Below are 14,435 nucleotides of genomic sequence, written 5' to 3'. Positions count from 1 at the left end.
AAACCTTAGCAACCCTACAAGCCACTCACCCATTTGACTGGCGTAAAACCTCTACTTCCTTCTTGGGTGTCAAAATAACACACTCACGAACGCAAATTATTAAGGAAAATCATGAAGTGGTTCTATCCAAGATCATTCAAAAAACAGACTCATGGCTTAATACACACATATCCTGGTTGGGCTGGATCAATTCCATTAAAATGTTGATCCTGCCCAATGTCTTATATTTATTTAGAACTCTGCCCATAGCACTTCCCAACTCCTTCATTCAAAGATTCCAATCTGCCATTAACGCCCACATCTTGAAGAAAAAACCTCAGAGGGTATCATTCCTGTCTGCATGGCGTCCCATTAGCAAACGAGGACTTGGCGTTCGAAATGTTAAAAACTACTATAGGGCATCATTATTAGCACAATGCTTAAACATTATGACGTACAAATCCAAACCGGTATGGCTCCAACTTGAGTCCAATTGTGGTAACATTCTCTCCCTACCAGATATGCTCTGGACCTCTCCCTCATGCCCAATGTCTATTAGCTTACCGAACACGAGATTTCTCATCAAATCATGGGAGGCCTGGAGCTCATCAATATGCCCCTATAATGAACAATTATTTATAGCACCTTTGACGGCTCTTTCATACATATCTCCGAACCTTCCAGTCCAACGCTGGACAGCCCATGGTATCACCCACGTCTACTTATTATACGATGACACAGGACTATTACCCTTTCCAGAACTCCAAACAATATATAATCTTCCTCCACATGATATGTTCCTCTATCTAAGGGTGAAACATATATTGCAGTCCAAAGATGTCCATTATATATGTCCAGAAAACTTGTGTCAATTAGGGTGTTTGCGCTACTCTCCTCCCAAAGCGCTCTCCACTACAAAATTCCTTACATATTGCTACTTAGCACAATTAGAACCCAATAAGCTCGCCAGGATGTCTTACATGCTAAAATGGGAGGAAGACTTGGGCACAAAGTTTCCAGACCTGGTATGGGAACAGGCCATTCGCCACACTAAACAATCTTCCAATTGTGTGACGCATTGGGAAGCATATTTTAAGATTACGATGAGATGGTATATGACCCCTGTGTCAGGATCGGGACAGGGATCCAACACGCAGAATACAAACAGGAGATAGGTACGTATACCAGACCTTAGAATGGCCGGACTAACGTAAGGAGAAAGCAAAGAATGGTCAGAGACAAGCCGAGGTCGAGGGAACGAGAGAACAGGTAAGCGAGAGACGAGCCGAGGTCAAAGGACACGAGAGATAAACAGGAACGAAAGTACAAGCCGAGTCAAAACCAAATAGACAATAGTAATAAGAGCACTGAGGGACCAGACAAGCTAGAACCACGACAGGGCAATGAACCATTACACACATCCCTCTTTTATACCTTGGTTCTTTAATTGATGACTCCGCCCTTGCCGAACCCTGATTCGTTGTTCAGAACTAGATTGACAGGTCGGGATGTGATTGCCGTCATGACGTCGGCTCCTGAGCGCCGCGTCATAAAAGGAAGTGGGGCTATCGCGGCCGGCGTGTGAACGGCTATGAGAGCTGTGAGGATTGGGTGAATCAGCCCCCCTGAGAGGACGGCCGCTGGAAAGTCTAACCTCCTCCGAGGTAGAGACTTCAGGTACCCTGACAGTACCCCCCCTCTCAGAAACGCCCACCGGGCGGAAGGGACCGGGGCGAGACGGAAAACGAGCATGAAAAGCCCTGAGGAGGCGAGGAGCATGCACATCTTCCTGGACCACCCAAGACCTTTCCTCAGGACCATAACCTTTCCAGTCAACAAGATATTGCACCCTCCCCCGAGAAATTCGAGAATCGAGAATGGACTTGATCTCATACTCCTCCTGACCCTCAACCTGGACTGAACGAGGGGAGGACACAGCGGAGGAAAATCTGTTACACACCAAAGGTTTCAATAAGGAAACATGAAAGGAGTTCGGGATGCGCAGGGCAGGTGGAAGAGCCAGACGATACGCAACCGGGTTTATACGAGACAGAACCCTGTAAGGGCCTATGTAACGAGGAGCAAATTTCATGGAAGGAACCTTCAAGCGGATGTTTCTGGTACTCAACCATACCTTATCACCCGGGGAGAACACTGGAGCCACCCATCTGCGTTTGTCAGCGTGTCGTTTGGACACCGTGGAATTATGAAGAAGAATTCGTCGAGTCTGATCCCACAACTTTCTCAGATTGGCAACATGAACATCAACCGACGGTATCCCTTGGGAGGGGGAGACCGACGGAAGAACGGAAGGATGGAAGCCATAATTCATGAAAAAGGGGCTAGAACGAGTAGAATCGCAAACAAGGTTGTTGTGCGCAAACTCCGCCCAAGGAATCAGACCGACCCAATCGTCCTGGTGTTCAGAAACAAAACAACGCAAAAACTGTTCAACCTTTTGGTTGGTGCGTTCGGCAGCTCCGTTGGACTGAGGATGATAGGCAGAGGAAAAATTTAATTTGATGCCAAGTTGAGAACAGAAGGACCTCCAAAACCGGGAAACAAATTGGGACCCTCTATCAGAAACAATTTCAGAAGGAATACCATGTAAACGAAAAATCTCCCTCGCGAAAATCTCAGCCAATTCGGGAGAAGAGGGCAATTTAGGCAGAGGTACAAAATGAGCCATTTTAGTAAACCTGTCAATCACTGTGAGGATAACAGTATGTTTCTTAGAAACAGGCAAATCAACAATGAAGTCCATAGCCAAACAAGACCATGGTTTCTCGGGAATTTCTAGGGGGTGCAAAAGCCCACATGGAAGCGTATGAGGTTGTTTAGTCCTCATACAGACATCACATGCCCCGACGAAGTCCTTTACATCCTTACGTAACGAAGGCCACCAGAAATCTTTAGAAATCAGAGAACATGACTTGCGTATGCCAGGGTGTCCGGCAAATTTACTGTTATGAAAACACTGCATTAGTTCCAGTTGGAGTTTAGGAGGAACGAAGTACCGATCCCCAGGAATAAGTCCGGGTGCCAGATGCTGTAACTTCTTGATCTCATCCAGCAATGGAGAGTGAATCTTGATGCTAGTGCTGGCAATAATATTACACTTAGGAACTATAGAAGAAAAAACCATATCAGACATAGTAGAAGGTTCATGTTGGCGGGACAATGCATCGGCCTTAGAGTTCTTAGAACCAGGTCTATAAGTGAGCACGTAGTTGAAATGAGTAAGGAACAAAGACCAACGAGCCTGCCTGGCGGATAAGCGTTTGGCTTCGCCTATATATGACAAATTCTTGTGATCCGTCAAAATAGTAACCGGGTGTAAAGTCCCTTCCAACAAATGTCTCCACTCCTTTAAAGCCATAATGACCGCTAATAGTTCCCTGTCACCAATATCATATCTGCTCTCAGGCCCAGACAATTTCCTGGAAAAGAAACCACATGGGTGCAGCGGTTTATTCAAACCTAGCCTTTGGGACAGGATAGCGCCTACACCTGTCTCTGAGGCGTCTACCTCGAGTAAAAACGGCAAAGATGTGTCAGGATGAACTAATATCGGTGCTGAGGCAAACTGTTCCTTGAGAGTACTGAAAGCAACAAGCACCTCCGGAGACCAGGTCTTAGTATCAGCACCCTGTCTAGTCATGTTGGTAATAGGAGCAATAATAGACGAGTACCCCTTAATGAAGCGCCTATAGTAATTTGAGAATCCGATAAACCTCTGAATGGCCTTGAGTCCCTTGGGCAATGGCCAATCTAAGATTGATTGGAGTTTAACCGGGTCCATCTTAAAGCCCTCTCCAGAAATAACGTAACCAAGAAAATTTATCTGAGATTGGTCAAAGCTACACTTCTCCAATTTGCAGTACAAACCATGTTGTAGAAGCTTATGCAATACCCTTCTGACTTGTTTGTGGTGAATCTCAGGTTCTCTAGAGTGTATTAGTATATCATCCAAATAAACTATATAAACACATTCATGTTGAAATTCCCTAAGAATCTCATTAATTAAGTCCTGGAATACAGCAGGAGCATTGCAAAGTCCGAAGGGCATTACCGTATACTCATAGTGGCCATACCGGGTATTGAAAGCCGTTTTCCATTCATCACCCTGCTGAATTCTCACCAAGTTATAAGCTCCCCTCAGATCTAACTTTGTAAAAATCTTGGAGTCTTTCAGGCGATCAAATAGCTCAGTAATCAGGGGAATAGGATAAGCATTTCTGATCGTTATCTTATTCAAGCCCCGATAATCAATGCAAGGCCGTAGTGTGCCGTCCTTCTTATCTACAAAAAAGAAACCGGCCCCGGCTGGAGAAGAGGATCTCCTAATAAATCCTTTGTCTAGATTCTCCTGTATGTATTCCTCTAAGACTAAGTTCTCCTTAGTGGATAGAGGATATACATTACCCTTCAGAGGCATAGTACCAGGTAGGAGTTTAATCTTACAGTCAAAGGACCTGTGTGGGGGTAAAGTATCAGCCCTCCTTTTATCAAAGACTGCCTTTAAATCCAGGTACTGAGATGGTATCCGTAAATCTGTGGGCTGGTTAGAGTTACTAGGTGTGTCCACTACGCAAACTGGTGAGATTTTCTGTACACAACCCTTCTGGCAACCCTGACCCCAGGAGACTATCTCACCTTGTTCCCAATCAATAATAGGGTTATGCTTTTTAAGCCAGGGGTACCCCAAGACTATAGGAACTGAAGGAGATGAGATAAGCATGAGAGAAAAATACCAATGGTCAACTTAACTGGTATAGTCTCACGAGAAATAACAGGATCTGATAATGGTCTACCATCTATGGCCTCAACGGCCAAGGGTGTCTCCCTTAGCTGAGATGGGATAGAGTGGTTCTTGACAAAGGCTTGGTCAATAAAGCTTTCAGCTGCTCCGGAATCTATTAATGCCATAGCATTAAGTACTCCCTTTTCCCAAGTTAAAGAAACAGGTATCAGTAGCCTATGATCCTTGTAATCATATGTAGAGGACAAAATAGAAACACCCAAGACCTGTCCTCTTGAGGAACTTAGGTGCGAGCGTTTCCCGGACGGTTAGGGCAATTTAGGCGTAGGTGACCTCCTATTCCACAATACATACACAGACCCTCCCTTCTCCTATATTGTCTTTCATTTTCTGAGAGACGAGTGTTACCAATCTGCATAGGTTCTGGGAGAGCTAGAGTAGTAGATTCAGAATTCTGAAATGCGGGAGCTAGTCTTAAGGAAGGTCTATAACTTCTATCACGAGTGTTCTGCCTCTGTCTCATGCGTTCATCTATTCGAGAGATAAATGAAATTAATTCTTCCAAATTTTCAGGAAGATCTCTTGTGGCAACCTCGTCTAAGATCACATCTGATAATCCGTTCAGAAATACGTCCATATAGGCTTGTTCATTCCACTTGACCTCTGCTGCCAAGGATCTGAACTCTAACGCATAATCCACAAATGTTAGACTATGCTGTCTAAGACGTAATAGTAATCTAGCTGCACTGGCCTTTCTTCCTGGAGGATCAAAAGTCCTCCTAAAAGTAGTAACAAATGCATTATAATTATAGACTACTGGATTATCATTTTCCCACAGAGGGTTAGCCCATCTAAGAGCTTTGTCAATGAGTAGCGAGATTATGAATCCAACCTTCGCCCTGTCTGTAGGGTAGGCGCGGGGTTGTAATTCAAAATGAATCCCTATCTGGTTTAGAAAACCTCGACAGGTATCCGGAGAACCGCCATACCGTAAAGGAGAAGTAACACGGGAAGAGGCTCCCACTGTGGCTACCTCTAGGCTTGTGTTAGCAAGAGAGATGGGTGGTGTACGCATCTCCTCTGCTTGATTGCTCGGATGGGATAGCAATGCTTGCAGCGCTAGAGCCATTTGGTCCATTCTATGGTCCATGGCTTCAAACCTCGAGTCAGGAGGACCAATCTGAGCGTTTGTACCTGCAGGATCCATGGCCCTGTCGTAATGTCAGGATCGGGACAGGGATCCAACATGCAGAATACAAACAGGAGATAGGTACGTATACCGGACCTTAGAATGGCCGGACTAACGTAAGGAGAAAGCAAAGAATGGTCAGAGACAAGCCGAGGTCGAGGGAACGAGAGAACAGGTAAGCGAGAGACGAGCCGAGGTCAAAGGACACGAGAGATAAACAGGAACGAAAGTACAAGCCGAGTCAAAACCAAATAGACAATAGTAATACGAGCACTGAGGGACCAGACAAGCTAGAACCACGACAGGGCAATGAACCATTACACACATCCCTCTTTTATACCTTGGTTCTTTAATTGATGACTCCGCCCTTGCCGAACCCTGATTCGTTGTTCAGAACTAGATTGACAGGTCAGGATGTGATTGCCGTCATGACGTCGGCTCCTGAGCGCCGCGTCATAAAAGGAAGCGGGGCTATCGCGGCCGGCGTGTGAACGGCTATGAGAGCTGTGAGGATTGGGTGAATCAGCCCCCCTGAGAGGACGGCTGCTGGAAAGTCTAACCTCCTCCGAGGTAGAGACTTCAGGTACCCTGACACCCTGATAGATTAAACAACATTTATCCAGATGTAACGCCAAGATGCTGGAGATGTAATGTAGCGAAAGGTACCCTTATACATATATTTTGGGAATGTACGAAACTTCAGCCTTATTGGTTGGCTATACAATTGTTAATTCACAAAATAGGAGGCCTAAACATTCCAATGTCACCAGCTACATATCTCTTACATTTACTCCCTAACATAGGAGATATACCTTCCAAAGCAGCAATAATTAATGTATTGCTAGCTGCTAAAGCTACCATAGCCGCCCATTGGAAAAGTGATACTATTCCCAGCATCTCTGAAGTGGTCACTAGAGTCAACACCACATATATCTATGAAAAAGAGTGGGCAAAAAATAGAAACATACAGAAATTCCTGCTCCATTGGTGTCAATGGGAGCCTTCAGCGGTTATTGGGTGAAATCCTTATGGTGAAGAGAAGTGTTTGCTCAATTGACATGGTACTGATCACTATGTTTCCACGCTCACACACATCTCACCAAAGCTATTTTATTTTATTATTTTATTTATTAATTTTAAATCCATAACCGACTTGAAGTAAATTATATTATGTTACACACATTGTGCTATACTACATATATTGGAAACGTTGTGGGCGACAAGCCCTCCTTTAACCCTATAAGCCTTCCTTTAAGCCTTCCATTATGTCACTAACATGTAGCAGGTCCACTACCTACAACCTATAATGTATATGTATATGCAATGGATTGCCTTGTATGTCTTACTGGTCCACTGGGTAACATCACAGCATCAATTGTTTCATATGTACAATATGTATATGTATCTGTGCAATAGTTTGTTTACCCCCCCCCCCCCCCCTTCCCTCTTGCCTTCTGTACCCCTGACAATTATTTTCTGTGTTAAAACAAAATCTTCAATAAAAACAGACAAAAAAAAAAATATATTGGTTATTGATACTTATCAAATCCAATAGATTAATCACAGTTTGGGACTGTTATTTACTGAGGGAAATATAGTATATACCTATATATTGTCTTCCACCTACCATTTAGTCAATCAGTCCTCAGTGAATCACAGATTAGATTTGATGGTATTGCCTTTTGCCTGAGTTTGCCACGAGCTCCTGGAGGAGCCTGATTGCCAGCCTCCTGCCCACAGACTATGGGCCGTACAGGGAAACCTGTAAAAGGCTACTGAACTTGACCGACTGTTAGCACTGATTTCCCTGGAACTGTTTTGGGCATGGGGCCATGTGCTTGCGGTCGGTCAAAACTATGACTTCCAGGAAATTCCTGTACCCCTGAACCGATCTGGGTGATTTTTGGATATGTTGTTCACCCAGATCGGGGCTATCAGGAGATGTGTGTTTTAAGGTACTTTTTGGGGTTTCATAAAATTGTATGTTTTTTCTATGCTTGGAGATAATTGAATCAGATTAGTACAGTTGATTAAATTATCTCCCAAGCACAGTGGAGGGATTCTATTGTTTGTCACTGTATGACTCTGTTTTTCTTGGTTTGTTCACTTTGTGTCCCTGTGCCCAACAAGGTCCACCTGGGTGTCGCCCTTGTTGGGAAACTTGCATAAAAGGCCAGTGTACCTCCATTAAAATCTTATTCCTGCTTACACTCCAAAACTGTGTGTCGTCCTGTTATTGGAGGAAAAGAAGATTTACTCCTGTGTCTGCTGTTCCAGTTTGCAGGGGATTCAACGGGGAAAGTCCTTGTAAGGACTAGAGCTAATTCCCCATTTGGCTCCAGGAAGGAGAGGTTCCAGGGCCCCAGTCAAGCCACAGCAACTGTGGGCAGACGTGTTGCTATTTGTCCCCTGTTCCAGCTAGGAAGCGGTCCTTGGTGGAGGTACCCAGTCAGCATACAGGGAGCTCCGTTACACCAACCTTATGTTTCCTGGTTGCATGCGCGTAGTGATCAGTTAGGGAGCGTCCTGTAACAGGAAATCTTGTTATTGGAAGCATGGGTTGTATTAAGGCACTGGATCTGGTATATAAACGGTGATATTTGCTTTGGCTGCATTGTACAACTAATTGCCCTCACCATAATCCAATGTCACTTGATAAAATAATCATGCCTGATTGTAATTGACCTGATTTTGTGAATAATTGATTCCTAGATTTGTATGACTATTACAGAGTCTTTTATTATTGAGAATAATTTTATAGTTTATAAAAATCTCTTCATAGAATTCAAAGAACTCAGGTAAGATATAAGGTTTTGTGTGGCAGTTGATAAAGTATTGGGTTAATTAATTTAGATATTTCATAATCGTGAGATGAATAATATTAAGCATACCCTTAGGTATTGGAAGTACTATAAATATTATTCCGGGTTTTATTTAGCAGTAGTGGAGGCGGGAATTTGTGTCTAGCAGTCTCCAAGTAAGAATTTAAACCATTCTAAAATCGGTTTGACTCCTTACAATGGGGTGCACTATAACTACTATAGGAAATAGCTGTTATGGTGCTTGGAAAGATAACTAATTTACATACTTTGTTCAATGTACCTAACACAGCTTGGAAATTAAAATTAAAAGGAATGTTGTCAAATTTAAAGACATAGATTTGCACAAACAATTGTTAACATATATTTAGCGTTTATTTGGTTGTGCATAAATATCTTGGATGTGAAAATACCTCGTTAAGGTTTTCTGAATTCCTATCATTATGTTTAACTAATACTATGAAATAATGCACCTCTTGGGTCTCCATGTTTCCATATTTTGCAGGGATTGAGAATGTCAGGTTGGTTGACGGCTCGGGACAATGTGATGGGATAGTGGAGTTTTCTGTAACTAACCAGCCTGGAAGACTTTGTGCGTGGGACTTTGACGTGGCAGAAGCCTCAGTGATCTGCCGACATTTGGGGTGTGGGCCCCTGAAGCAAGCTCAGCACACGCAGGAGGAAGTAGACTCCAGTGTCCAGATGGTGGAGAGGATGATGTGCTCTGGTGTCGAGTCCAAGGTCTCAGAGTGTAATGTCAAGATGCAGAGACCAGAGACCTGTTATCTGAATGTCCATGCAGGAGTGGTGTGTTCCACAAAGGGTAAGGAGACACATGGCTTACTGAAGCATTCAGTGGTCAGTAATAGAAATGGAATTGGGTAAGGGTAAAACTTTGAATGGAAATTACCCACAGTTAGGGTACATTAAACATAAATGTAAGAAATAACAGTTTGCATCAGTGCCATGCATAATGTGTTACTGATTATTAACATAGAAATATGTAATTATATTACTATGTTAATAATTGCCATATTTAGTGTGTTCAGATGAAGTAGTGAAATAAGATGAATCTCTCATACATATATAAACGTTTGGTAAATAAGCTATCTTCAGACGTGACTGTGACTTCACAGTAACAGGAATCAACAACACCGATGTGGGCAGTTTATCAGAACGGAAGTCGAAAGAATGGAGACTGCTGTAAAGATATATACAAAAAAGCCTATGACACAATGCCACACTGGAATTCTTGGCTCTTTACAAGATAAACAAGACATTAAAGGCACTCTGTTGCGGCCACTCCCCAGTGTGAGTAATGCTGAAGTATTCCCAAGCAGTAATCCAAGCGGTAATAAAGCAGGTATAGCGGTTCCCTACAGTCACGAGACAAGGCTCTGTGTTGAGGGTGAAGCTGAACTGTTTTGATGGGAGCCACAACTGACCTTATATACAAATCCCCATGCAAGGGTTCTCTTCTTACATACTCCAGGGGTATTCCCCACTGGTCCTGAGAGTAGACTGCAGAAAAAGCACATACATAATTACATTAACTCTCAGGTCCAGGACATTCATAACACAAACACCCCAAAATACATACTCAACAATGTAGTATCCCCTCAAGTTCTATATCCCTGGATAGCCTGAATCTGAGCACCCAACATATCTCAGAGCCCATGAACACAGCCTAAACGCCACTGGGGTACAGTTTAGACTGACCGAACACGAGGGTTCTGCCCAAAAGAGTTCCAGAAGTACAGGCTGAGCTGACGGTCTCTTTCGGGAGTTCCAAATACACAAAAATCATGAATGGAATAGTTTGTGCGTACATTAGTCATGTGGCCCTCATTCAGGAGTTTATTCCCACCGCTCGGTATACGAACCAGGTGGGGCAATTCGTTCGGTGATGTACGTACACCGTACCATTCAATATAACACAACAATTTAGGGACAGGGTGATCTGACACACTTAGACCATTTTATCTCATTGAATGGTCATGGTGTAGTGTCCCTATCCTCTTAACCCTGCAATGTAAAATATTGTAGTTTCAGAGAAAGAACCACTAGAGGCGCTTCCTAGCTTCTCATAGAGTTTAACTTCATGAAACGATGTTGGACATTCTCACACTTTGCATGAGCACATCCAGCATCTTCAAGCATTGATTTCATGCTTTCCTAGGTGCCCACGACGCTAAGTTCTAAGTGTAGTGTATCACCAAATTAATATAAATATTACACAAGGTTCGTCTACATTAAAAGGTATTTATTTAGAAGACAACAACACAATACTATAAATGTATCACAAACACACAGCCCAGACCCACGGAGCAACAACCCTTTTAAATCTATCTATCTATATAGTAATCCCCTTCCCCACACGTTTGATCTCACCCACGGTTAGGCCTTCACATCTAGTAATGGCTCACTGCTGCAAGTCCAACATCACATCCACCAAGGAAGAAAAGGAAGCAATAGAGTGTAACATGGTTCCCCATGCTAGCACATGGCGTCTGCACATCTGCTCTGCAGCACAGCCAAGAAGGAACAGAGAGGAATGAGGATAGTGGGGGGAGTGGTAATCTCTTTCCTGACTTGTAAATTACCATATCAATTACCATATCAAAGTAAAGCTTATCCCCCTGTAAGAAAGATCTACATGAACTTGATCACATGACCCCTGGTCACCATGCTAGTTTGATAACAGAATGTCACCACATTCCCTCACTTTTTCTTCTCTTATGTTGAGAACATTTAAAAATAATAATATATCCCTCTTATCTATGTAAACTATGAGATCTGAAGTAGGAAAGGGGAGCACAGGAATTAGTGTGAGTGAGATGAGTAAGGTAAAAGAAAACAGTCAAATAGGGGTTGCATCACCCCACATTCCCCCACTTTTTCTTCATCTATGTTGCTCCGTTATCTAGTTATCCCTCTAGTACAAGAGAACCTAGTGGGAGCAAAAACCTGATATACAGGAGAAATTCAACCCACCGTCCCTCCGGAATAGTTCCCTCAGCGACATAAGTTCTCCTGTACTTTCCTATGGCTGTCAATTCACATTTTATACAAGTTTGTCACACAAAAAAAACAACAGAAATTTAGGTGAATGTGTGTGTGTGTGTTAAATATGTATGTATGTGCAATGTACTAGTGGCAGAGTTTGTAGAGTGTACAGGACTGGATGTGATATTTGCGGAATTCCATATTCTTAATCCAGTTCCGACTCCTCCCAGAAGGGCTGCAAATATGTCCAGTTTTTCCTGACTCCCTGCTTTGCCTAAACCACTGCCGCCGTTGTTCCGGACACCTTGGAAGAATAGAAGGATTATTAAAATGTAGACTAATCTTTTTAAACTGGCTCCCTTATTTGGAGTATCTTCTGCCCGCATTGCCTGTCTCCCATCCCTACTGTGATACAGCTTATACTTATCCATCCTGTAACAAGGATCCACCACAATCTTCTGTTGACACACATCATCATCCTAATGCAGCTTTGCCTTGCTCTGTGGGAACACTAGATCTCATCATTAGAAATGTATAGCTATATGGGAGACTGGAAAACTCAGAGAAAGAATCAAAACAAAAGAAAAACAAACATACATACAGATGTGGAGAGATACAAAAATTATGAGAGTTATTGATTGCTGGGACCCCCCAATTGATCAATCTTTTCCTCCTCTCTCATCTGTTCCCTCAGTGCTTTCACATCTGCCTCCAATCTTTCAGTCTGTCTCTTTAGGTCCCAGTAGTCTCTATTCACTTCTTTATTCCTCCAATTATCCCAGTCCCGTCTATTGGTCTGATGCTCATCCCATCTATGGTTCCTTCTCCAATTATTCTCCCAATAACTGTTCCTGTTGTTTCTCCGTTTTTCTCCCCAATTGTGATTATCTGTCCTTTTTAGCCTCTCCCAGGTATTTTTATTATTCCAATTATTATTGATTACCTTAGGCCCCTCCCATCTATTTCTCCAATTCTCTCCCATTACATTACTTCCTTTAGCACTGTCCCCATTCCTATGGTCCCTCTGTGGATCTCTCCATCTTTTGTCAAAGTCCTGTTTTGGTCTCCAGTTCTCATTATCCCTCTTGTTCTGGGGTACATCCCACCTCTGGCTTCTCCATTTACCATCTATATCTCTACCAAAGTCAACCTTGAATGTTCTTATGGCTGAAACAGAGAAGACCTGTTCTGAGGAAGGATGCTTGATCCACCAATTGTCAGCTCTAGTTAGTACCATTTCTAAGTCTGCTGGTGTTGGATCAAAAAGCCTCACAAATTCTTGACACTCCCAGGGAAGGGCTTCCATTACTTTAGCAATGTGTTCTGGTGAGCCCAAGACCAGAGGCTGTTGAGGTTGGCGTAGCGTATACCAGAACAATATCCTTTGAGCTACCTCTCTAGGACCATCTGCTGGCCTCATCGTAATATTAGCTATTTCTTTCTCAATGCTGAGTAAATAGAAATTTGTTGCAGCAATTCTTCCTGCCTGATCAGACACACTGTTATTAAATCCAAATAGTCTGCTAGCCAAAGGACCCATAGCATATTCTAACAGTTCTGTCCATTCTTCTAAGTTAAGACCTCCTTTTTTCGCTCTATTTGCTCCCCTCATAAACCAATGTGTAAAGGTGTTAAAGTCGTCAGTTGGCATACTTCCCCACCATTTCTGGAAATTATCTTTGTCTGTGATTGACATAGTCCTTGTCTGTCTAGAGAAGCTAGCAGGCATTTCTCTTACATTAAAATGTTCAGTTATTATTATAGGGGCTTGTGGGACACAATTCACAATTGGCACATTTCCATTGTGTTTTGTTCCCACTACTGGTTCTTTAATAAAATAAGACTGGCCTGGGCATACTCTAGGAATCTCCTTATCCCATTTATTTGTGTTTTCTTTAATTTTAATTTTATATTCCATGACTAGGTCTTGGAGTTCAGTGATCTTAGCACTATATGCATCTCTCTGTTGTTCTATTTCTCTTAACTCATTTTCCAACCCCTCAATCATTTTGTTTGTTCTTAGGGCAGCTATTTTAAAACAATTTCTTTCATCACGAGCATCTTCCATTTTATTAGTGGTTACTAAATTAGCTTGCTGCAATTCGAGTACCATGCTTGCCAAACCCCCTATTGCAGCAACAACTGCTTGTGCCACCAAGCTTTTCCTTTTCTTAATATTGCACTTTTTATTAGTAACAATCTGTGTCAAAACATCCATAAAACCTTTATATTTTCCACAATTGGGGCCTGCTGGTTCTGGAAGCTCATATGGTCCATCATGTTTGTCAATGTCATTCTTGAAGTACTCTAGTACTTCTACAGAAAAATACTTAGTACCCAGAAATGACATTTTAAAACTGAGCTCTCCCTGAGTCTTTAACAATGGGATTTATTTAAAAAAAACTGAAACTGGCTCCAAAGAGATTAATTACATTAACCTATTCAAACAAACTCTTGTCTTTTAAGAAAAAAACTTCACAGTTTCATGTATGTACGTAGTGGGGAATCGCGATGCAGCCTAGAACAAAATCTACCCCATTAAACCCCCCAATAACGACAGACCACTTAGTATGGATGAAACAGGCCACAGCATTTATTATCACAACTAAATTACTGCATAACACATCCATAACTTTATTTATTAAATCTCTTCTTTTCTGTAACCAAAACATTAGACATA

At 42.5% G+C, this 14,435-nt stretch overlaps 1 protein-coding gene across 1 annotated transcript in view; it reads left to right on the top strand.

Moving 5' to 3' along the window:
• Positions 1 to 14,435, top strand: part of LOC134608229 (deleted in malignant brain tumors 1 protein-like) — a 278,159-nt gene that overhangs the window by 182,455 nt on the left and 81,269 nt on the right. Inside the window, exon 4 of the mRNA XM_063450892.1 lies at positions 9,255 to 9,572. Coding sequence (XP_063306962.1) covers positions 9,255 to 9,572 — 318 coding nt within the window. The remainder of the gene's footprint in view (positions 1 to 9,254; positions 9,573 to 14,435) is intronic.

Source organism: Pelobates fuscus, chromosome 4 (genome assembly GCF_036172605.1).
Source record: "Pelobates fuscus isolate aPelFus1 chromosome 4, aPelFus1.pri, whole genome shotgun sequence".
NCBI classification, from domain to species: domain Eukaryota; kingdom Metazoa; phylum Chordata; class Amphibia; order Anura; family Pelobatidae; genus Pelobates; species Pelobates fuscus.
This window is presented reverse-complemented; position numbering and strand designations above follow the sequence as displayed.